Source organism: Aquila chrysaetos, chromosome 3 (genome assembly GCF_900496995.4).
Source record: "Aquila chrysaetos chrysaetos chromosome 3, bAquChr1.4, whole genome shotgun sequence".
NCBI classification, from domain to species: Eukaryota; Metazoa; Chordata; class Aves; order Accipitriformes; family Accipitridae; genus Aquila; species Aquila chrysaetos.
Window position 1 is genome coordinate 48892867 of NC_044006.1, and position 26253 is coordinate 48919119.

At 35.0% G+C, this 26253-nt stretch overlaps 1 protein-coding gene across 4 annotated transcripts in view; it reads right to left on the reverse strand.

Annotated features, from left to right (window-relative positions):
- Positions 1-26253, reverse strand: part of PHF14 (PHD finger protein 14) — a 169266-nt gene that overhangs the window by 103886 nt on the left and 39127 nt on the right. For all 4 annotated transcript variants that reach the window (XM_030008263.1, XM_030008261.1, XM_030008264.1 and 1 more), the window contains exons 8-14: positions 24832-24978; positions 20918-21188; positions 20238-20344; positions 18610-18705; positions 16918-17021; positions 15331-15462; positions 7680-7848 (exon numbers count right to left, since the gene is read on the reverse strand). In XM_030008263.1, the coding sequence (XP_029864123.1) occupies positions 7680-7848; positions 15331-15462; positions 16918-17021; positions 18610-18705; positions 20238-20344; positions 20918-21188; positions 24832-24978 (1026 nt within the window). The remainder of the gene's footprint in view (positions 1-7679; positions 7849-15330; positions 15463-16917; positions 17022-18609; positions 18706-20237; positions 20345-20917; positions 21189-24831; positions 24979-26253) is intronic.

The following is a 26253-nucleotide window of genomic DNA, read 5'->3' on the forward strand; positions in this document are numbered from 1 at the left end:
TCAGAAAACAGAATTGGGAAAACTTCCACTACTACCAAAAAAATAACCTAATGAAATCACTGCACCAACTATCAAGAGCATGCATAAAGCAAACCATAGATTTTCAAAAGCCTGAGGAAAAAAACCCAACCACCACACAGGTTGAAACTGCACAGATAATGTGATCTCTCTCCTGTTAAACACAGACCATGACCATTTTGCTAAGATAGCAATTTTTAATCCATGATGTCACCCAATCCTTGTTAAGAGTTCAATGTTATAAACACCCTTTTCCAATGAAAAAGTTATAAATCAAGCCAGTTGCAGAAAAATCCCTTTGACTTCTTTTGCTTTGTTAAAAGGCAGAAAAAAAAAAAATTCTATTAATGGCCCCACACAGGCATAAAAATATCTTCAGTAAAGGCAAGGAGAGCTATATAGACACCAGATGGCACACTCGCTCAATATGGATCAAAGTGAATGCCCTAAATGGTACATATCACTACTTTTCCTAATATATCTCTGAAATAATTATTAATTTTCCAGAAAGCTGGCAATAATAAAAAGGGAACTGCCAGACAAAAAGAAAGAGCAGTACATCAAAATATGATTATAAAGAGAAACAAGTTGACCATGAAGCCTAATTACACAGAATTACAATTTTACCTTATTTTTATTTAGTTTCCATTCTCTTGAGAACTTTTATTTTCTAGAAAAGCAAAAATTTTGCGACATTCCTGTTATCAAGCTATATAGTACCATTGAATCTGGCAATTATCTTGAAACTACTGCTTCTAAGACTGAAATGTATAACAGAATTTGAGAACTAGGAGGATTGCTTTCTAATCTTTTTAACACTAATTTCCTACAAAGCACGTTTGGAGAACTGAAACAGAAGTGGGACCGTGAAAAGCCCAGAAAAAGTCAGTTTGCAGATGTTGCTAAAACAAGTGATTCCCTTCTGAAAAACAAACTTAATGCACTTACTTGCAGAAGTGATACATATGCTAGTTACCTTTACTTACAGAGATATCGATATTTACACCATTGGAATACCACTTGGCATATGTCCATCTCTTCATGCCTTTACTACATCGAAAAGAAGTGATCTTTCATATATGGGGTTTTCTCCCCTGCTCTCTTCAACCAACCAACCAAGACAAACCCTATACTATCATGTATCCATCTATTTGGGAAGCTGATTGATCTAGTTTTTATGTTTGTATTGACATGTCATAGACTCAGGTGAGTTTTTACATTCAGTGATGAAGAAAAAAAAATACTTTACAATGTTCTTTATAATGAAAACCTTAAGTTTCAGAAAGCTGAATAGCTCCTGATTATTTTTTTCCAGAGCATTAATGTTCAGTTGACAGCAATTGCTCTTAAGTTGAATATGTCAAAAACACTACTGTTAGTTGCTTTAAAAGGTCTTCCAGGTACTTATTTAGAAGTGATATTTAAATGAGTTGACCAATCATTGTCAATGTTAATTAAAATGATGACTGATAAGTATAGGTGTTTTAAAATTATTTGCTGTTTTTATGAAGCACTGATACTTACACTCAAATTGGAATTAATGTTCTGTTTTCCTCCTGTAGCCATCTTTTATTCAAAACTTGTATCTATGATATCACATAATTAAGTTACACAATAGATATTTGGAAACCACTTCGGTGGAAACGCTTCAGTTAAATACAAGACAACAATCCTGTTTATCTTTTAATATACTTGGTAAGAAAAAAAATAATCACTCCTCTGCTATCTTTTCCTATTTGAAACAAAAGCAAGAAATAACATTCTATTCCAAATAACAGTATTTATTTGTAAAACAAAAGCAGTATACACAACTCCCTGTGCTAAAAACAGTTTGTAGGTGCTTTGTCAGTATTTTTTTTATTATTGTTATTATTTTTTAAAACTAATCTACTTAGACTACAGCCCCTCAGGCATAGATTTGTTTTCTTCCATGTTCCAAGGAACAAAGAGCATAGTGTTGACTAATGATTCTTTCCTCAAAACACAGACTTTTTACTGCTAAACAGAAAAAAATCACTGTCTGTTCATTTGGATTTTATACAATGTATTTATAGAAAAAAAGCTATCAGATTTTCAGGGTTTAGATAACGAAAATAAGTTTGGTATCAGAAGATCAGAAGGTTTTATTTAAATCCCTCAACAAGCTATTCAGTTCCCAAAATGCCTTTACAAAAAGTTTTTTTCACCTTTATAACAGTGGGTAGATACTTCCTTTTAAATCAAAAAGAACCAAAAATGGAATTTCCACACAAAAAAACCCCATACCACCCTCTAATATGCTCATTGGAGTACCAGGATCTGACAGCATTTGTTGGAGGATGGAATATTCAACAACACAAACAATACTTAACCTCAAAGGATACACTAGAATTACAAGAAAAAGCATCCCCTACCACCTCTTACAGCACACAGCTAGTCCCAGCTGTGCAATATTGCTTTAGAAGATGTGCATGTACGCAAGATTTCTTACAGAAACTCTGTTACACTTCCTGATGATAGCACATACAGTAGGTAAAGCACACTTCATGCAATTTTGAAGAAATTCACTGAAATGTACTTAAGAGAATTTTTTTCAAGGGACAGGAGGAGAACATTTATTTTGCAAAAATATGACACCAGACTAACAAAATTATTTTAGCAATGACATCTTAGATAAACAATAACATGCGTGTTCTTTCTTATTCGAGGATAGCAAATGAAGTTGGCAGTTTGTGAAAAGCTGTTTTTTGTAAATATGGATCATCTCATAAAGGCTCTGAGAAACTGAACATACATAGTTGAGTAGATGAAAAGCATTAATCTCAACTTACTGCTGTAAAGCACTATCCTTATCTCTTTGAAGATTTTTTCCAAATAAACAAACTACTGTACACTTTCAACCTTTATAATAAAAATATCTAATATGAAGAAATTGTAGTTCTGAAAGCAAATGTTAAAAAACATCTTTAGATTTTTAACAAATATAAAAAAAATATTTATAGACATCTGGTTTATGCAGATTAGCTACTGATATCTATTAGCTATTAGTTAATCATTAGCTGTTAATTTCTCTGAAATTAACTAGCAGCAGAAATGATTTGTGAAGCTTATACAAGTATGAGATTGGAATTATAAAGATTACAGATTTTAAACAAAGCTAGTTTAAAGAGTTATGCACTGAAATTCAGAAAATTGTTTAAAAGATCATTACGCATGGCTTGAAATGTATAAGCATAAACAATGAATTAAATTCTGTCCACAAATACAGCCCTCATAGAACAGATTAAAGTATAAAGGCCTGATACCTACTTACGTTCATTTGTAATTTGTACAGACCCTGACTAAGAGCAGAATTCTGATATGTTTAAATTTACCCTTGTGCATTTAGGTATATTCTTTTACATGGTCTTTCTCAGGAAGTTTAAAATCAGAAAGGTCTTCTTGTAAACTTTAGTTAGATTTTAATGTACAATATAATAGGTGCTCTCTCCAAAACAATGCAGTCCAAATGGCTGTACTTTCTCTCTGTACTCCCATCTTCTTTGAAACAGCTGCTCTTCTTGGTATAAACACCCTCCGAAGTATTTGAAAGCTAAGAGATGGAAATACTAGCGAGCACTCACAGGGTTGTTTTAAACAGCTTATTAGGATGCAAAATACTGCCCTGACACACAATTAACATAGAGAACTGTACAACGGAGAAGAACTGTCCTGACTCTGAATAACCTGCTTCAGTCCTACTTCTCTCACACTTCCAAATTATAGAAGAAAACTGAGTCTCCCATACCACGTAGAAGCTGTGAACACTAGTGTACTCCAGCTGCCACAGGTCTCTGGCCATCACTGTTCTGATGTAAGAGTAGATTGAATTAAGATTTGAACAATGTAGTCCCTAGGAGAAAACCTGAGTTTTCATTAAACAGTCTCACATTCCACTCAATGAGTTGGAAAATTAATATTCTTTACAGCTCTTCCCAGCCAGTAATTAGTTATGAGTCAAGCTTTTTGCACAAGCAGACTGAAGATATGAAGCAAAGGCACCTCATTCAAAATAATGCACAGCATCCCACTCTAAATCTCTGCTAAGAGTATCCTGACACAGATGTAAGGCTAAGTACTTAAGACACTTAAGAAGAGAAAAACCTGAAAAGAACTATTATGTTCATAAAGGAAAAGAAGGACTAGAAATAGCACAGGTTGCAGGAGTTAAAATTAGATGTCCTTATTATTTCTTGCAATAATGCAAAACAAAAGGAAATTGTAAGGTTACACTGAAACTGGAATCTCCCTCCCCACACTATTTTCTTTAAAAAACTATTTATCCCTGGAAAAGAAAATCCACAACATCAATGAATTCAGGTGCTTTGAAGGATAACAAAAAGAAATTTAAAAAAAACCAAATTGCAGCACTTAAGTACACATCCATAATTAGATTGGATGAGAAACAACAGTAAAATTACAAATACTTCTAAGAGGGTGTTTTACTCTTCATAGTACACCCCGAGCAGACAGAAATTAGAAAAAAAAAATTACTATGAAGGAAAAAAAACAATTTTTCATGAAAGGGGGTATCTTTATCATCTCTGAAATCAGTGTGATAAATAGGAGCTGCAGGATAAGCTGATCGCAAAATATCAATTCTGAATGTACAATTTAACATGAAATATATTTTTTTCATATATTTAGCATATAGGCTTAGTTAATCATATGCATTTGTACAAAATGTCTTACAGATACCAGCTATTGTTGTCAGTAACACCTAATGCAACTTTATCAAAATGAAATATTAGGGCTTACCCACAATTTCTGTCAACAAAGTAATGAAGAGTTAACTATGATAAACTGCTACAATGAAATCCAAACATGTAAGATGCATTCTGTTCTCTTAGGTATGTAGCAAAAAAACCTTCTTTCAGTTATATCAATTCAAGATAAATTTATGCAAAACAAATGGAAATTCCCTTAAGAGCAACAGATACACAATTCTGTTAGTCTTATAACTGCACTTGTTGATTTTAACTGTAAGCAAGGCTGATTACACACTGTTAGCTAAGCAGGCTTGCCAATTCATTCCAAAAGAAAACGAGATTGAATAAAACATGCCCAGAGATACAAAGTACATTGAGAAGTGAGGACTGTGAAGTAAGTATATTTTCCAATTGTTGATTTTTCCTTCTTTATTTTAAACTATTTTAAAGGATTTGAGCAGTGACGACACAAAGGACAGAACAAGTATCTGGTCATCATCGTCGAAATGTACCACATAGGTGTTCTCTGTGTAGTCAGACTCAACTTCCCATATGAAATTGTTCAAAGGTCAGGTTTTTTCCCCCTCAAATATAGTCACAGACCTAATGAATTAAAAAGTATTCTCTTCCTAAAAAAAAACCAAAACAAAACAAACAAGCAACAAAAACTAACACCAACTTTCCTGGGTTCATAGCAAAGCTGAGTAGGAAACCCATACTGCCAGAAGTATCTATTAAGTTTTCAGAGGTCTGTTATCTTCATTTTGCACTGAAGATACAGCCTAAGTGTACCAAGATGAAAAAGTTGAAACGAAGGAATTCAGCCTAGTTCAGAGAAAGAAATCCAGCAGCTGTCAAGGGTGTGAACCTTCTCTTCCATAGTTAAGCAGAAGACAGTAGGAAATAAAAAAACCAAACCAACAACCTGTCAGCTATGGGAAAGCTAGAAGAAGGGAGATAACTTTGACAGAGGAGCACTGTCCACAGGGCAGGAAAGATGTTATCTTGGAAATCTGTATGCTGTTGAAAAGCAGAGAACTAGAAAGAACAGAAAGACAGCCTTAAAATTCAAGCAGAGGAACAAAGTCTTTCTTAGACTGGTAGCAGTAATTTTTCCACAGTGCAATGCTGTACAATGCCAACATACTAGTCCACTCACAGTAAATTTAACCTCTGTATTACATACCACAACGTGTGTAGATATACTCTCCAACACGTGAGGTGCCAAATCACCAATGTAGCATCAGTATAGCACATCAGAGTGTCACAGTGTGAGTGCAACACTTCAGAGCAATCAGACTTCTCTCCATTTAGCACAGAAGAAGCTTGGCAGTTATTTACATGGGCCTTAGAACAAACCAATCTTGTCTTCCTATGGATTTCTCTACAATGCCTTATATCACTCTTTTGTCTATTACTACTATGAATGTCTCTCCTGCAATACTTCTAGTTCTCTTTAGTCCCACAATCATGAATCCCCACCCTCTTAATACCACTACATTAGGTATAAAAAGAGACAAGGGAAAGAAAGGAGAGAAAGAAGAAAAAGAGAAGAGGACATGCAAAGGGTTCAGTAAGCAGGAACACCAGACACATCTTCTTTCTGTGTCAACAATAGCATGACGACAGTCAGTTCAACCTACCCAGACAGCTGTAAGAACTTATGTGTTCTTACAACACAGGGAAGAAGGGAACTTTCCCTCAAGGAGAAAAAGAAAGAAAAAGAAGTTTCTCCCCTACAGAGAGGTTCTCAATTATTCACAAAATTTAATTTTGGATTACTCACACTCCTAATAGCAAGAGCTAAATTAATCAGTTTGGCTTGAGTCATTCTAAGTTTTTCATAGTTATAGACCAGGAAAAGGAAGCCATTAGGTAAATCAAAGCTGTGACCCAAACAGTCCAAATACACTGAAATGTAATCAAACCAAACATTTAAGGTTAAGTCATGAAAATACTTGCTTAATCCTATCAGTTAGTTAAACCTATCAGAAAAGTTAAGTACGGTATCTGCTGGTACAAGCATAAAAAGTCTGGAAAGCTCTGTGAAGAAAATAAAGTTGTGCTGCATGAGAGATGAAGTAGTCCAACCCTAACGTGAGAGGGTTTTAGTATTTCCTAATACAAAAAAGTGTATTGGAACATGAACCACCACTTTATCTATAATTACTACTCGTGCTCAAAGGGTCATGGGTACACTACTCATTCCCTAAACTGGACCTAAAAGCCCTTTGATACTTTTATATGCATTTTATAGGTAATGTGACACATCACACATGAAAAACCTTGTTTTACGAGCTAGTAGGAGAGCAAAATGTTCTACTTTCAAATGAAAGAAAGATGCTAAATATTTTATCAGTACAGGAAGCAAGAGCTTTTGCTTCTCTTCTCTAAAAACTATCCACCAGGAAAGTTTGAGAAAACATACAGTGACTAGTAAGACTAGGAAGCTAAACAAACTGAAATAACAGGATCTTGTGATAGTTACAAAATGTGCACTCAGTCAGTAGGTTGCCTGTACATATGGAAATGACTGATTACTTTACAGCTGTAATTGGCAATTTGATATATTTAAATCTTGGAATACAAGAACGAAACGTGCTTACTACTAAGGTGAAGAACAGATGTAAAGGCTAAGTTTAAGTGCAAACTGAATTTTCCCTTTTCCTGCCATTAACGGAGGACTTTGTGACCCAGGTAAAAGGAAAAGCTTGTACAGCTCTTCAGTTCAGTACTGTCTTTCCCAGCTTTTTACTTTAGCAAAACTATGTATTTAACACAAGTAAGAAAGCATTACACAGAAGAAAGGGAATTTATAACAAAAATAGAACATCAATCAAATTGAAATCCCACAATTCAAAACGTCCAAGAAGTAAGTAATCTTAAAGTTATTATGAATATGAGCTGCGTAACAACAACTCAACCATCATTTACCGTGTTTCTGATTGGAATTTTCTTCGGTTCTGGTGGCACATCCTGAGGAACAAATTTCACTGGTTCCTTAATCTGTCTCCTTGATCTTTTGGTCCCATCTGGTAAGGTTTCCATGGCGATATCAGCCTCCATGTCACTGCTACCTGCCTGGTCACACTCTGAGCACTGCCTGCAAAGTGGAAGATTTTCTATTTAAAACTGCAGTCACAAAAGCAGAAAAAGAAACCTATTGAAGTGTTTGGGTTTAAAATAAATTAAAAAGTCAAGAAACCCAATGGACAGCTAAAAAAGTCCCTCGAATGTATGATATTTTAAGCAACTAACCAAAAAATGAGCAAGACGTTCTTATAGCTGGGTTTTTTTCTGACAGTATTTAAACTCTGAAAACCAAGACTTCAAAAGTAGGATTTAATCTTCAAGAAAGATGCACCCTACTTCACCATTTGCATCTGTCGTGGTTTAACCCCAGCCAACTCTCCAATGAAGGAACAGGAGAAAGAAGCTTTAGAGATAACAGCATTCCCTCCAAATTTTGTGTGTCTGCTTAGGTAAAGGTTACTTTGTGTTCTTTACTTTTATATGATGTATTGTCTTCAAGTTGCCCAACTCAAAACTCTAAGGAGATTTTCTGTTTGGTAAGCATCAGAGAGCACAGCCCTCCATAATACTGCAGCATCAGTCATGTCATTAATTTATGTAATGGAAAGCACAACTGAAAGTACTTACTATGATCTGCTTATGCAGATGTAAGCAATAGCTATGAAAGTGTTCAAAAACACTGTGATGAGCAATTCTTACAAAAAGTTTATTTTCCTAATTATTATGGTAAAAATATGTACTATGTATAAATTTAAAAATAAACATTCTACAACTACAGAGCTGCATTAAAAAAATTAAAGTTTTTATAAGACAAAAAAATAGCAGTATGATTTTACAGCAATATTTGGAGTTAGGAACCGAGTCTCTTGGATCTACCACCCTGCACCTATGATTTAAATTATTCCTGTTCTTTCGCTCTGCACTGCTAAAAGGGAAACACACTGTTTTTCTGCTACATAAGTTCAGAGAGTTACAAAGAAAATAGCTATGCAGATCAGTAAAGTACTTCAGTTTCATTAGGGCCCTATTTAACTATAAATAAAGTATATTAACTTTGATGTTAGTGAGGAAGACAAGAAACAGCTCAGCCAACAGATGAGGTACTGCATGCAAGTTCCTGAAATTCCATTTTTATGACCGAGCTTGCTCTGAAACAGGTGGTCCAAGTGTCAGAGCAATCAAAATTAGAAAAAAGCTGGAACTACAACAAGAAAGCTGCAAAATCATAGTATGATGGAGGGCATGGGGTGTGTGAATCACAGAACAAAACTTCACAAATACACCAAAGGTGAGGGGAAAAAAGGAAAGTTATAAACATTAACTTACAAGCAACCTCTTGATTTACTGGAATAGCCTCTACTATTACAGGTAAGCACATCAACCCTATTATAAAGCAGTCAAGCTTCAACGATAAAGTAGTTTGGTTGTTAGCTCCCATAGGGTCCACAGAAAAGCTATTACAGACACACACTCCTCTGACTTGGAAACAATCTCCTAACTTTCAGCTCCTATTATGGTTTATTTCAACATGGTTCTTGAATTTAAAGAACTCTTCTCCCATTCTGCTGTTTAATCCCAATATATTCATAGAAAGCAGCCATATGACTCCCCTTCCTTTTGGCTACACTAAAGTCATGCTCATTTAATTTCACCTCTTCAAGGACAATCAGTGAACAGAGAACCTACCACAACAGGCCACCTTTCCAACTACTCCAACAATCTTTGACTACCTCTAAATTAGCAAGCATTGCCATGCAGCACAAGCAAATTAACAGAAGAAATAGCACCAGAGATTCAACTTCTGCACACAGGTTTTGTTTTGCTTTTAGTCTGGACTTGCCTAATCTAGATTCACAGAAAAAATCAATAGTAGGCAATAATATGCCTACTACTAAAATGCACCCATTACTAAAAATTACTCGAAATGTTTGATCCATCAAGAAATCTCAGTGATGATTTGAAGCCTTTTAATCATACAGAAAGTCTTTAATTAAGTGCTAACAACCTACAGAAGAAAAGAAGTTGCATGGTTTTGTTGTGTTTTCAATTTGACTTGGTACAAGAACCAACAGTACCAGAGATAACTTCCCATCTCACAAAGCTAATGGATCTTCTCTACTCACTAGCAAAAGACAAGAACAGCAAGTGAAAAGGAACACACATTATTAATTTTCAAAAATTATTAATGGTCCAGGCTAACACTGAAACACTGTTTTTGTGTAGCTGCATGATGCAAATGTTTCTATATTGCCTGGCAGTGAATAGATTTTTGAGCGTGGGCAGCTTCAACAAACGTGTGAACCTATAATGGGGCTTTATTTTGGGGCTTTAATAAGCACTCAAAGACCAAAGAGTGCTTTCTGTTTATGAAATTTTAGAAACTGACAGCATGAGAACTTAAACCTAGAAATTTACAAAGCGAAAAAGTGAACACCTACATCACTGAGAAAACAAGGACAGGAGGGATAGTTTGGAGATGGGGTGTTTTTTTGGCGAAGTGGCAATGAAAACAGTAGAGAGAGAACCCTGTTACTTCCCAAAAAATTTAGTGCAAACAATGACATTATGATGCTTCCTTATGCTGCAGCTTTACACATCAAAAAAATGCACTTTAACTGATGGGCCTGGCACATGGGTATTTTTGAAATGATGATGAGAAAAGCTGAAGAAACACTAACACCGTTCCTTTATAAATGAAAGGTCACAAAGTTGAAGATCTCACAAACAGGGCTCAAAGCCAACATACTGGTAAACTTAACATAAATCTGGTTTTATTTTTGAAATTTTAATAACAAAGCAAACATCTTTGCTATACGAGACAGAAAACCAGATAAAAACATAAGAAAATACTTTATTGAAAAGGTAACACTACAAAAAAATTGGGAAAAAATTGAGGGTTTGTTCAATTATCACATTATAGACAAATTAGACTGCCTTAACTGTTTTATGGTACATAATTTCAGAGTGGCTTGTGTGATGAAAATACAAAGGACTCAGTCTGAACAAGACAGTCATTCTTATAATCAGAACTGGGCATTAGGCTGGAAGAGGATTTGGAAGAAACCAGCATCCTCTGCACACAGTGCTTACTGAGGAAAGAGTAAATTTACATCTGTGCTGAGTAAACACTACTACAGTGCTTCCAGAAAACAGTTCTGCCCTCAGTGTTTAAAAAGAAAGACTCTACAGTTATTAATTAGAGTTTGGCTTGTTTTTAATTAGGAGGAAACAGGTCTTATAGACACACTCTGTGATAAATCACTTCTCGCAATGTTAGCAAAAAATTAAACCACTTAGAACTTGAGAAACATGGGCCATAGCTTTAAGATGACACCTATGCTCTGGTAATTTGAATAAATCACACATGTTGAATGATGTACTGGCAGTGGAAAAAAGGAGGACTGCTCTTATTCTGGATAAAAAGGCAGTATATATAAACCAAAAATAGTTTGTCAAAGAGCATCTTTCAGACAGTAAAGGTACTGAAAATTTGCCACTTGCAACGACCCAAACATTCCTTCAATTAGGACAAGTGACAAATACATAAAAATTTATGTTATATGCAATATTATACTGCACTCACACTTATACAAATTAATAATTTTATATCACTATCCAATGACTCAGGATGAAAAAACAATCAATATGTGCTGGATCAGTACTGAATGAGTGGGGTCAGGAATATGAATGAATGTCCAGGTACTGAATGAGTGTTCATGGAACTACTGGTCAGGAACTCCACAGCTCATTCTGTCCTGTGGCCAATACTCCTCACAGCAGTTACCACTAAAATTACTTGGCCTTCCAGAACAAAAATAAAAACTACCAAGCCTGATATGATCATTAGTCCTTGTTTGTTCATCTCAGTGCCCAGTATTTCATTTGCTACCAGAAGTTATCACTGCTTTTCAGCAATCTCATTTCAATAGAAAGAGCTAGTCCCTGTTGGTAGCTGCCAAGTATTTTCTTAATGAAAGTGTCAATATTTTACAATCAGATTTTGATTCATTGTATTGTCTGTCAACACTTGTGCATTGCTTTTGTGTCAGTTCAGATCATTCTTTACCAGGAAAATACACAGTTCCCAGGCCACCCAGAATGGGCAGGAACATAAAAGCACACAAGTTGTCAGACAGAATGACAAGACTTAACTTTATGACAACATCTGAATCAAAAGAATATTCTAGTGTTTAATCAACAGGATTTCTGAGAAACTCAAAATTTCCAAATTTTTAAATAAAAGTATGCCACAGCATTTTACTCCATGATTAGAACTGCAGGTCTACTTTGAAAGCACCACATCAAAATAGATAAAAATTAATGCTTTCATGCTTTATTATATAAAATAGTTGTTATCCTTTTCTTCTCAAAATAAATCCATTTGAAATGAGGACAGGCTTTGAACTTACTATGTTACAAACAATTTCTTACTAAAATATTCAAGATGTATATGTGTTACCTTGGAGAAAACTGTAAGGCCTCTGAATGGAGAAATTCTTTGTGTTAAGTGCTTGAAACCAGTTTCTAATAAGCCGTGAGACACTGGTGCTCACCAGGTCTAAACTCTTACTAGGATTTCACTAAGACTAAAATCATTACCTTCTTTTAATGCTTAGAAACACTGAGATAACTAATTATAATTTGTGCTTTCTTTAACAAATTAGCTCTTAAATTTAAAAAAAGATTTAATTTTTTCTTACCATTACATGTAATAGTGGATTTAGTTAAACAATTTCAAAATCCTTTTTGTATACTATAATTTAGATTTCTACTGAATGCTAAGCATGAAATAGACAAAAAGTATAACCATTAGCTGATCTACATAGCATCACACACGTAAGCTGACTCATTTGGCATCCTCAAACACAGTCTAAAATATGAAGCATATGGAATAAACTCATGCTAAACTACTCAATGTTTAAATAAATACGTACTGATAAAGAATATGACTCTAATCATCAAACCTTTTGCAAAGACTCAAGCTAGCAATTATGAATAAATGATTAGCAGTTATAATGGAATAGAAAGTAAAAATTAAGAAACAATTATTTTTAACTGTTTCCTGCTTACTATTTTACAAGAGGAATAAAGTCAACATCTTCAACCACTTCATTTAAAGTCTTTCAACCTGCCTAATGTTTCAAGGAATTTACCACTACACCAATTTTCTTACTTCATCTTTTTGCATAAGTTCCCATTATACCCTATACAAATATCTGAAAAGTACATGGCTTCCGTATTAAAAAAAAAAAAAAAAAAAAAAGATCCCTTTTCTTCATCGCTTCATCAGAAGATTAAAATTGTATTCAAAACAGCAGGGGGGGAGAAACCGGCTGAACTCAAGCTTAGATTAAGGGTCCATTCTATAAGCTCTCTACTGATCCTGGAAAGAATACATAAAGGCATGTTCAATGATGAAAAGAACGCAATCAGTATAGCTCAATTTGTCTGCTATAATCTCACACTCCAGAATATGCCTTAGCTAATTAGAAGTAAAAGCTAAGTTTGCGATGTGAGATATAATTGAAGCATGGAATTCACAACAAAGATAAGTTATAGCTTTGAAATAAAAGCATTTTACTACCTAACCTGACCTATTCTGCCTTTAACACCTACTGAGAATTGTAGTCTTACATCTTTTGGACTGATAGCTTTTAGTGAGCCTTTTCAACTTGGTTAAAAAGCAGAACAAAAATCAAGAACCTCCTGTGCAAATGTAGAAGCTACCAAAAAAATTAAAAAAAACGCTTCCATGTAACATAACTACTTGGTAAATTTGACCAAAGAGCTCAGAATGCCCTTGAAATAATGAAAAGGCCAAAATCACACACTACATTAAGTGATAGTGAAAACTTTTCTGAGATTTTCAGCTTTTTAATGGATATCTCTATTAATTTATTAACTAAATTTACTGCGGTAGATCCAAGTTTTGTCAAGTTAAAATATAAAAAACCAGAGACCTCCCATTTCACGTACCGGCCATCTTGCTCTGCACACAATCATCAAAACTACCAAAAAAATGACTGTCCTGGTTTCAGCTGGGATAGAGTTAATTGTCTTCCTAGTAGCTGGTACAGTGCTATGTTTTGAGTTCAGTATGCAACGAATGTTGATAACACTGATGTTTTCAGTTGTTGCTAAGTAGTGTTTAGTCTAAAGTCAAGGATTTTTCAGCTTCTCATGCCCAGCCAGCAAGAAAGCTGGAGGGGCACAAGAAGTTGGCACAGGACACAGCCAGGGCAGCTGACCCAAACTGGCCAACGGGGTATTCCATACCATGGGACGTCCCATCTAGTATAGGAACTGGGAAGTGGGGGTGGGGAATCACCGCTCGGGGACTAGCGGGGTGCCAGTCGGTGGGTGGTGAGCAATTGCACTGCGCATCATTTGTACATTCCAATCCTTTTATTATTGCTGCTGTCATTTTATTAGTGTTATCATTATCATTATTAGTTTCTTCTTTTCTGTTCTATTAAACCGTTCTTATCTCAACCCACGAGTTTTACTTCTTTTCCTGATTTTCTCCCCCATCCCACTGGGTGGGGGGGAGTGAGTGAGCGGCTGCGTGGTGCTTAGTTGCTGGCTGGGGTTAAACCACGACAATGACTTAAGTAAATGTTTTATGGAAGTTTTTTTAAAAAATAAAAATAAAAATTAAGAGACATATAAAGAAAAACAGAAATCAAGTTTTCTTGATTAAAATAGTTTTACTGTATTTTTAGAAGGAATCCTTATACTACTGTATTTTTAGAAGGAATTCTTATAATATTGTGATTTGGTACCTTAACGTTCAGACAAGGTGATGATGATTCCTAGAGATGCTGTACACTAACTTCTTGCCAGATAAAAATTGCTTCTGTGTAACTGCTTCTAACACATTTCAGAGCAGTTTAGAAACATGCAGAATACTAACACAACACAGCAGCACAATAATTTTATGACAGGTTGGAAATCAGCACCTTTACCACATTATCAGTTCTCCATTGTACCACTTAGCTTTTGTTCTGCTACCCTGCCACGAAAAGAATTTTAATTCACGGAAATGTAACTGCAGTAAGTATGGTTACGCACATGCTTCTGCCACTGCAGATTTGAATCGTAACACAGAAGTAAACTCAACTGATTTCCCATATCGCAATAAACTGATCTACTACTTACAAGTTTATTTTAAGTATTTACAAGTATTTTCCTAAAGATCTGGACAGAGAGTTGCATATCTGGGTCCTAAGAGAAACAGAAGACCAAGCCTTTCATCTCCTGAAGGCAGCCTATAGTTTCCTATCATTATTATATAGCAGCATTAACAATCACAAATGAACTCAAAAGCTAAGAAAATTAAAACTATAATCTATTTCTACACAGTGGCTAATAATGAGAAAATCTGTACAACTTTATCTTGAAATATCATTGCTAATAACCTGAAAGTAAAATAACTCAGTTCAGACTGCATTACAAAAATGTCCAAAACACTTCGAATTTGCAAGTCTACTCACGTTTATGTCCTAGTTAAGTACAGAGATAGCACAAGACAACACATCAAAGGCATTCTTACCAGTAACTGTTCTTGGTCTTCCTTGGCATCCTTGTAAGAGGTGGATCCAGGCAACCAAGATGATAATGGAGTTTACAAGTATCACACAGTAGCAGTAGGTGTTGATCATGGTTCTTCTTGCAAATTCCACAACTTTTAATGTAGGTAGCAGAAAAGCATTATAATTACACTTGAAATCATAAACTATACATCCCAGCACATTCCCCAGTTTCAATACAAACATGTGGCAACTTCAATTTGAATGCATCATTTAAGTGCTTTTTAAGGAGCTTCTACCTATATACAGTAAAGCATAAAAGGCACCTAATATAGTTAACAACAAAATGGCTTTCAATCTATATTTTTTGAGGACTTCTAAGCAGTAAGTAATCACTTCATACTTCAACAAAATGTACCAGTGGCAAATGGAAAAAATACTACCTGTGCCATCCAACGCTTAAATAGAAAATTATACTGCTATTATCAGTCTTAACAATCATATGCTTATTTTAATGATGCAAGCCTCCTGAAATAGGTCAGTGCTGCTATTATGTTGGGCAATGTATCAACTCATAAGAAACTACATTTCCTTTTTATTATTATTATTTTACTGGAATTGAAATTTTAGTTATTTCAAAAAGATCAGGCACTCATTGATTCTGTTATAAAATAGGAGGGACTAAATGACTGGATTTGAATGAAAAAGAACTAGCAAAGCATGACTCATATTATTTCTTTGTGTATATGTCTAAATTGCCAAATCCTCAGCCCACTGCCATGTTCTCAAGATTTCCACCTCTCACAGCGCTAGAATTAACTTTTGATTATGTGACCCATCTTCTTCATTTAGCCTGCTAGCTGGGCAAGATGCTGCCCACTTGCTGTGGCTGGAGGCCTGGCTGCTGCTCTCTAGATAAGTGACAGACTGTGCTCCTTCTCAGCTGGTGGCAAGAGAAGATGATCTAAGACGATATGTATATTTTGCACAGTCATGCTCTGGGATCCTAGTGTATGCTCTACTGTTAGGCTTAGTTAAAACCCAGTCAGTAGCTTCACAACTTACAGAAGAGGGGAAAAGGTGGAACAACGACAGAGTAAGTGAATACATTCTATTTCTATGAATTCCCCAGAAAACAGAAGTAGGGAAATTTAAAACACAAGATATCCCAAAGCATTTGACAACCCATGAGCAAAAAGTAAAAATTCTTGTATAACAAGTGTTTTATGCACCCAGCCACTGGGACTAAACAGCAGCAGAACTATTCACAAAATCATCAACAATGATGACTCCATTCAAAAGACAAGATGACGAGTTAAAAATTTTCACATCACAGAGACAAAGGACCCTTCTACTTCAGCTGTAAAGAGTTACCTTTGTCCTTAAAGCACTGCTGTCAAATTAGCAAAAAAACGCCAAACCTTACTGATGTGTGCTAAGGTGAAGAATTAACTACTATTCAACTTAGCATTCAGAAGTAAGTAAAATGTATAGACAACTCTGAAGCATTTTATTTGCTTCAGTTTTGATTAACAATTTTCTCTTAACACTTTTGTGAAACTATAACTTACTAGATATTGTATCTATTCTGTCAAGACTTCATTACTTGCCTATAAAGTACGGCCGGAAGTGTAGATGTCTTTTGTGTTCCTCCTTCCTTTTTACTTGGTTTCCTTTCCTTAGGAGCACGTAAAATTGCTGGTATGTTCAGTTTCTATTGGATTTGAACAAATGCAGTACACGTGAGTTTTGAGACTTTACCACTCCAATCTCAATGCATGAAGAACAAGACTCAAATTATGAGTGGGAAATTGCTTACCTAGCTATTTTACAGACAACAGCCACTACAGATGTTTATCCCAGTATGATTTCATAATATAAAGTAACAATATACTCATTTTTTCAATTTAATAAATAAAAAACATATTGAAATACTAGCTTTTAAATTTTTTCTCCAAGCTTCAAATAGAGGGATGGACAAGGATGCGTTTGTCTAGGCAGCTGAAACAATCAAAGGCAAATTCACGAATACTCAAGAATACTGAGGCAGTTTATTTTCCCCAACATCCCTGCTACATTGGTGCTCGATAGGTTAATTAGAAAAATTATCTTATTGGACCAAGCCCTCCACAAAGCAGACAAGATTCTCTTCGGGTTTCTACTAATCTGCAGTATGCTAGCTTCTCGGACAGCAACCATCTATCAAAGTCATTTCTCAGCGGCCCCATGGGTCTGCATCTGTTCAACCAACTGGAAAAAAAATGTCATGCAAGCTGTGTAAATGAATTCTACTCAACCTTTCTTTCTTTTTTTTTTTTTTTTTTTGTTTTTAATTTAGTAACATTTGCACCAGGAAATATATTTGTGAATATTTACTGAAAGCCATCTTAAAAAGGAAGGTAAAAAATAATCTTGATTCAAGAGATATGTTATATGAGGATCCTTCTTCACAAGTAGAAAAGATAGGCAGACAAATAGAACTAGAAAAAGCTAGCATACCTTAAGAACTGCTACTGCGTAAAGAAAAGGCAAGCTTGCATTTTCTGAACAGCAGCACAAACTCAGCAGTACCAAAGGGCATGACAAAATTGTGACCTAATTGTATGTCTGCATTTTCACAATGAACAGTTTCTTCAATCTTCCTTAAAATCATAACTGGCAATCATTTCAATCTACCTCCGATATCTAAAATGCCCATCGCCATTTAATACCTTTGACATAAAACATATATCAAAACACTGCAAGAATCTACACTTCTCTCTTTTCCCTGTATCAATGAGAACAAAGATAATTGCTGGCAACAGGAAGTAATCTAAATCTTCTCTTCTCCTAGATATTTATATTCATGTGACCAAAATATTCTGCTCTGCCCAGTTAAAAACCATCACATACATGATGCAGTTTTAAAGATTTATACCTTATAAAAGCCATAAGAGTTACCATATCATTTGAAGCCTGCAGTAACTAAAGACAACATAGAGACAAAAATGGTAGAATTAACTCATGCTTCACGTTAAGCTTCATCACAAATGACAGGTCAATCAGTTATACCAAATGAAAGAATTTTGCAAATAAGTTCGCTATTACAACAACAAAATTAAGCTACAGGTTCCCAGTAGGTGGTTTGCAGAAGTCTAGGTATTTCAATCGGGAAACGTTATCCCCCGAGTAAAGCCTGGGTCTGATCAAATTAACTTATTCGGCCATAGAAGTGACAGACAGAAACAAAAAGGCCTATTCTTGGAAAACCAGGTCTGCCTATGAACTATAAAAGAGGGGGGGGAGACAAAAATACAACCAACCTGCCCAATGATTCTACCCAGCAGAGCCCAAATGCCTTGCCCTTCATTTCGCAGTTTTCCATTCATATTTTGTAGCTCTTCCAAGGACTCACACAGCTGAAAAGTTAAAGAAAAAGAATCAACAAGAATGAAAATCCATTAAGAGTTATTTAATAAAATTTATTCAACCTCTTACCTATCAAGAGTGCATTAGTTTATTGTAGAATTAAAAAAAAAAAAAAAAAAATAGAACTCATGTCAATATAGCTGAGACCAGTGCAATCATTCAGCAATTTCACAGAACTAAGATGAAAACCTGGGCAGCCACTTGTTTTGTAAAGAAGATCTGAAACATTTCAGCATGAAAATAAGGTTTCATAAAGTCAATTAGAAAGCAAAACTAAAATACAGCAACATCTTTATGTGTTGCCCATACTACTTAAGCAGCAAGATTGTAACAAGCAAGCATATAAATGAATTAAAGCTCTGTATTGCCATACCAAAGAACACTCACTCACTCTCATAAAAAAAGATATAATTTATTAAATGATGCAAGCAGAAAAAAAGTTTTTTTTCTTCTGGAAGTAACTGTTAGCTACCACACAGCATACACAACCTATTACTTTGGTTAAAAGCCCCACATACAATCTCCTTCCCCTTTACCATCTTTGGGCAGTTCACAAGGACCTGTTGCTTCATTTCCATATGTTCTCATTTAAAACACACACCCAACAGTCTAAGAATTAATAGCAACACTATTTTTTATCATCAGTAACCATCACTTGACAGGTTGCTGAATTCAGCCAGAATCGCAGCATGTCATCTGTCACAAAAGATACAGTACTTCTATATTCCATTTAAAAATATTTAAAGATTAAAATAAAGAAATAATTATTTTGTAAAAATGCAATTAAAACACAAAATGCTTTTTTAACTGTGATGATGAGTTAATAAAAAATTACATTAGCAACATTTTGGTGGAGCAATGCCATCATTTACAGGCCCCAAATTTCCTGTACTCAAACAAAACATGCAGAGGACACAGTGTGAATACTGATTATTTCAGCCTGAAAAATTAGCTAAGTCATTAAACCTGTGATGAACACAACTGGAGTTGGAGTTGACATAAATAAATAAATAAATAACACTGCGACAATCCTGGATTCCTAAGTAACAAGCAGGGTTCCAAGCAGAGAACCAAGCAGGTTCAAAAAGAACCTAGAACAACACAGAAGCAAAACAAAACAAAACAAAAAAACACACTGAAAGAGAGAGAAGTCAAACTCTGTTGTCTCAAGGTCCCAAATGAAATGCATACAAAGAACGCAAAAAAAGAAGGACCTTAAGACACAGTTCTCTCATGACAGGGACCTGTCTGTCCATGTGCAATTTGTTACTGGAGCAATAAGTGGGGTCAGTTAAAGAACTCCTGCCCAGCCAACATAGGACATTTTAAAAGTTGATTCTACTTGTACTGGGAGGATGGACCACAGAATATTTTTAAAATAAGAAATATATTTTTAGATATTAAAGAAAGAATAGTATGCATCTTTCTTTCTAAGTCATTTTGCTTGGAAAGCGGAATGCTATCAAAGTTAACAGTAGCAATACTAAAACAGTACAACAGTTTATTATCCTTTTTTCTTCACCTTATTATACTCCACGTGAAGCTTTTCTTGCTCATTTTCTAATTTATCCTTGATATTCTTCTGTTCAGCCATATTCTCCTGGATTTGAATCATCCGCATATTTCTCTCTATTTAAAAGAAAATTGGTTTATTTCCTATACTTGGATATATTTTCAAGTTTTATACACTGAAAAAAGCGAAGCAATGGAAAGCATAAAACCATAACAATGCAAAAACACAAAACTATAGCCTATAGGTTTATTACACAGACCAAGTAGAATGAACAGTCATAACATTTACATTTTGCTGCATAAATAATATAGTTATTTAAATGGTGAGCTTTGATCAGCCATCTAGCAAATAGTCCCAAAGTCACGCTATTCCGCATAGAAATGGAGGAAAATGTCAGGAAAAAAAATTATACCAAAAGGTACCTAGGCTTCTACTCCCTTCTTAGCAAAGACAGTTTAGCCTCCTGTTTATATTTGAAAGATTTTCTTCTTTTCTGAAATGTCTTTTTTAAAAAATAACTAACTTTCTGTGTAAATAAAGATACCAAGCAATAATATACCTGACCTAAAATGAAGTCATAATTCATATTTATCTATTAATAACAATGAAATACAAGTAAAATAAAAAAGCCAATGAGTTAGCAAAGTGACAATTTTACATTAAGAAAAATATGTAATTTTCATCCTTACCAAGGTAATAATTCACAAAATCAGCAGTGAGAGCTGGTTGTTTATGTTTTCTTCTTCCATCAACACTGGAACTAGTATCTGAAGTATCCACTGGAAAAATATCTGTACTAATTCCCATTAATTCGGCTTTGCGCATAAGCTTACGTATGGCTGAAGCACTGCTAGTAAGTGGTCGTGGTAGCTTCTCCCTGGGAACCCAGGCCTGAGGCCTAGTGGTGCGGGCCAGCTCCGCCTTGGCACGATACTGTTGTAGCCTGGCATTGATTCGAGCCTGCAATAAAGAATTCCATAGATTAAAAACATAAGAGAACAATTAAAAATTGATTTTGAGTTGTACCTTTTTGGAACACATTTGCATTTTATTTTCATTTTGAAAGCCACACGGTCTAATCAATGCCATTTTCATTCTGGAACTCTGCAACTTAAGAAACAGCCACTGATACAGACATTTGGTTTTACTTCAAAACGCATACACAAACAACATTATCCTTTCACTAGGATTTGGAGCTATGCACAGGTTTCTTGATGAGACTTCCCCACCAACAAAAGTAACATAAATGATTGCTGGCTTTCAGACAATCCCATCTAATAATGATAATTTGATGGGACTGTGAAAACTCACTACTGGGAAAAGCCTTGGCTGACCTATCAAAAATACATTTAAATACACTTTAAATTGATAGCTCTGTGAGCAATAAAAGTTGATGAAGAGTATTTTTGCCGTATTTTGACATCCTTTTGTAGGAACTCCTTCCTCAATGCCATATCTCTTTATAAATTTTAAACTAGCTGATTATACTGATTATAATGTGCCAAACCCACAAATCAAACAGAAGTGAAGTAGGCAAGAGAAGCTCACAATATATATTGTTGATGACATCTGTGTATTTGTGACCATCTGGGAGATCTACCCCAGAAGATCAAGTTGTTACTGACAGTTGGAAAACACTGTCTTGCAGGAACACTATGCAGTGGCAATTCTGGCAGAAAATGACATCAACATACAAACCTTCAGAGGCAAAACTCCAGCTGACTATCAGTTAGAAGTTGTTTACTTGCCTGCAGAAAGAAGAAACTAAACTAATCCAACCGCCCCACCATATGGTATGATACTTCTGAGACAAAAGCCAAAAAGCATGTATATATATACATGCTATGGTTAAGGAACATCTCTGATTACAAATAGAATCATTAAAGGTAATATTACAGCCAGTTTAACACACGTTACCTTACTAGGTCTTGAACATCAATGACCAAGAAACATGGCAAATGTGGCTTGCAGGCCAGCTCTGACCCCAAGGGCTTTTTTCTTGGACCCACAGCAGCAAGGAACAGATCCACCTACAGCCACCGCCTCGTTTTATTCTCCACCGGAAGGACCAAGGATGGTTTATAGCTTCCTCAGCTAAGACACTTCTTTACTGATTACATGCTCAGTTCTGAAACCCTTGGGGTCATTTAAGATGTCATACAACTGTATACCCAGAGCCTTATTCCAGAAATAGATGACAGATTAAAATGGCTAATGTCTAAATGGAATCCTGAACTCAAGTTACTTTGATTTAAGCAATTTTCAAGTATACGCTTTACTCAAGGAATGTACATTTGCTTTATTGATATCAAAAGAACTATTTCAATGTAGAACATCTTCCAACAATCAATAACAGTTGTAGAGAGCTTTATATATTACATTCTTTAGAGAGATTTACTTTCTCGGGCCACATGACTTGCCAGATCATTGGCTCAGATATTCCTGCCTGGGCTACAAAGCACCAAATATCCATTTTTCCCCTTCAAAAGTATGCCTCAAAAATCCACTTTCACAATACCAGATAAATTATTTGTACAACTGCATACTTATTTATGTTAGCTCAATGTTTGTAAACCTTACTTAAGCCTACAAAATCCCTTGGAAGTGAGCTTTTATATGTACAGACCTATATACACTCTCTACATATTTACTTCTTAATCTTTTTTTCCAGACTAAGCTGTCTCAAGATTCTCATTACTCAGACAAAATCCTAATTTAACAAGGATGGCTGAATTTACTGGTGGAATTTTAACCTCCTCATGCAGACAACACATGGTAAGGTAAGGGGTGAATTTATACATACTTTGTGTCAACTCCCCGGTCAGACATTTCTAGTATGTATTAAGCACCCTTACAGTTCTGCATTTCTAAAAAGGCACAGAAACCACTCAAAGACAAACAATTACTTCATAAAATCCCAATACATACAACTGGACATGGAAATGTATTTTTCAAGCATCCAATATGTTTCCATCCATGTAAACTCAGGCACACACAATACTAATGCAAACTCATACAACACCAGAGCTGTCAATAGTGAAATCAAGTGGTTTTACAAAATGTATGCAAATTATCAAATTTGTATCAAGGTGCCTATGACACCACGTCAAGTAACTCCACCTGCAGTTTTCAGCATTCATTCTTTCAGTTTCCAAATATTTAATCCAAACAATTTAAATTAAAACATCTGCAGGGTTGTGGTTCAGGGGAAAGAGGAGGAAGAGAGGGAAATGCTGGGAATTTATCAGCATTATCAGCTCTGCATAACAAATGCCTGAAAACAGAGCTAATAAGCCCTGCTGGACCAAAACTGATTTTGCACAACCAGCACTTACCATTATGTTGCGTAGTATTCATATTGTTGTGATTTCTCCACCACATAGGTGCATTTCACATAATTGAGAGCTGAGTGTATTCAGCAAGAATTATGTAACCAGTTAAAGCAAGCTACATGAAGCTCAATACCCCAGAGAAATACTTTATTCAAAATTCTTCTACAATAGAGTTTGCTCATATTCATTCTCAACTGCACAGGTTATTTGAAATTAATATTCTCTTCTATTCAAAGACCTTTGAAGAACTAGAAAGGCATGATTTTTTTAAATAAAAAGTTTGATGATATGAAGACTTATGTTCTGATCATTACGCTACAGTCCTCCCTTCATGAAAAAAGTTATTATTTCTCTCCCATAACTGCCTTCCACTATTTACAGCATCTGCTACTTTCTACAACAAATTAGGCAGGATTCATTCAGATAACAAGCTGCTTTTCTACACAGGTATGATTTTTCCACAGAATGCAGTTCAGCCTCAGCAGTGAAAGCAAAGTATGCCATAAATTCCTCAGAATCAGAAAAAATAATAAAGTACACATATTAAAACATATCAAACTACACAGATTCCATCAGAAAGCTTGAAAGCTTTATATCAACAGGACATTTATCAGTTAGGCTTATGCAGTAACATTTTTACATGGACCTGCCACTAGATAGAGATACAGACGTTGCCTAAATTTTTCAGACAACTCTCACTCAGCAGCACACACTCAGTTTCTTTACCTACATTTTTTTTTTTTCCTAGGAAATCTTCACTATGAAAAAACCCAGCACATAGGATCCTACTTAGGCCTACAAAAAGTGAAAAGGGGTGTAACAAGAAAATACTTTAGGCAAGCTAAACTTTTCTGCCAAGTTCAAGATATTACTAAGGGAAAAAAGTGGATTTTTACTGAACTCGGATGTAGAAACATGCCTAATTTCTTGTCTAGCTGTCTTTTTTTGTTAAGAATCTTGAAGAAAATGTTAAACAAAATCTATGAATTACAATCAAAAAGTAATTACCAACTTTTTGCCACAAAACCAAACGAAGTAAGATTTTTCAATTCAGACAAGCACAATTATCCCTATTTGATAATTAGTTCATTGAGAATTGTTCTTAGAGACCAAAACCTACAAATAATTCACTGCTTTGTTAAATGATCATGCACTATCAATATATTTCACATTTCATTTCCTACTATAATAACAATTTCCCATCCTCTTCATTTCTTTCCTGTTTAACATGGATGATTAATACAGACTCATTTGTGTCATGAATACGATACCTGAGCTTCTGGCGAGAGCTGTTTTTCTCTTTCCTGCAAGGACATTTTACAGTAAGATTGTAATGCCAAGTAGTTCTTGCGCTTCCATTTTCTGTCTAACCTGTCCGCATGCTGTTTACAATAAGCAAAAAAAGGGTCAGCTATATCCTGTTTCAGAGAAAACAAAGGGGAAGGAACAAAAACAAAGTAAGACATAGAAGGCCAAAAGGCTCTGAACAGCACAAACATTCTGGCAATCAGTTCACATGTTCAAATAGATATGTTTTTAAAAACAACTAATATGTATGCTTCTAAATCAATTTTGTCATGTTGATGTGTTGTTTTTCCATTGTTTTCATTGCATGACCCTAAACGTTTTTAAATGCATTAACTACTTAACTCTCTGCTGTTCAATCTCTGTACTACTTTCTCATTTCCGGAAAAAACAGCAGAATAAATTTCTAAGTACAAATCCCTTTAACATACAACATGTATTGTTAACTTCGTGTTGTTTCACTGTGTCTTTTGCATTATATCCTACAAGGGATTAACAATTCTGAACAATACAGAGGGCAATATATTTGGCATTCTCAAACAATCTTCCAAATGTTTTTGGTGGCTATACCCCCACGTGATTTATCATCTCTCAGATGATTTTTTTTTTCCATTTTCAATTTTTCATTCCATCAGATCTGCACATCATCATGGCTGTAAGTTTATAGCAACTTCTAGCACTTGCAAACCTTGCAAGCAGACTACAAATATCCGAGCCATGAGGAGATACGGTTTGAGAAGTATATTTCATTGCCAGTATATTTTCAGAAGTGTAGAAACGTCATCATAAATCTACAGACTGACAAGAAAAACTTAAAGCAGTCTTCCTTCATAAAGCAATAAAAATATTAATAAATAATTTGTCTATCAAATTTTCCTTTACTCCACCTATAAAACACAGACCAATAGAATCTACGCAGGTTTTCCTTACAAACATATTTTACTTTGACTTAGATTTTCAGAGTGTGTGAGAACTTCCAAAAATTAGCAGCAGCCTAAAATTAGATTGTGTGAGGCCTTGATTAAAAATATTTTGGTTACAGAAAACACGTAACAATATTTTAAGGTGGAAAGGCAGGTAAATGCGTATGTCTAGAAGAAATTCACACAGAGTGTTTGAAGAATCAACATTACATATAATTTATTAGGGACAACAACAATGAGGTAACTCTGGTATCTTCCTATTTATCAATCTCACAGAAGAAAGTATTTTGTGATTCCTTCAAGAATTACTTAGTGGTCCACTGTTTTCAGAAACAAAGGTGTCAACATCAATAGTGCAAGTACTGCTTGTTTCTGTGCTACCTGTGGTACTTCCTAAGGCAGTAAGTTAAATTGTGCAGCTATGAACATGACAGGCTTAATCCAAATGATACATATCAGGATGAA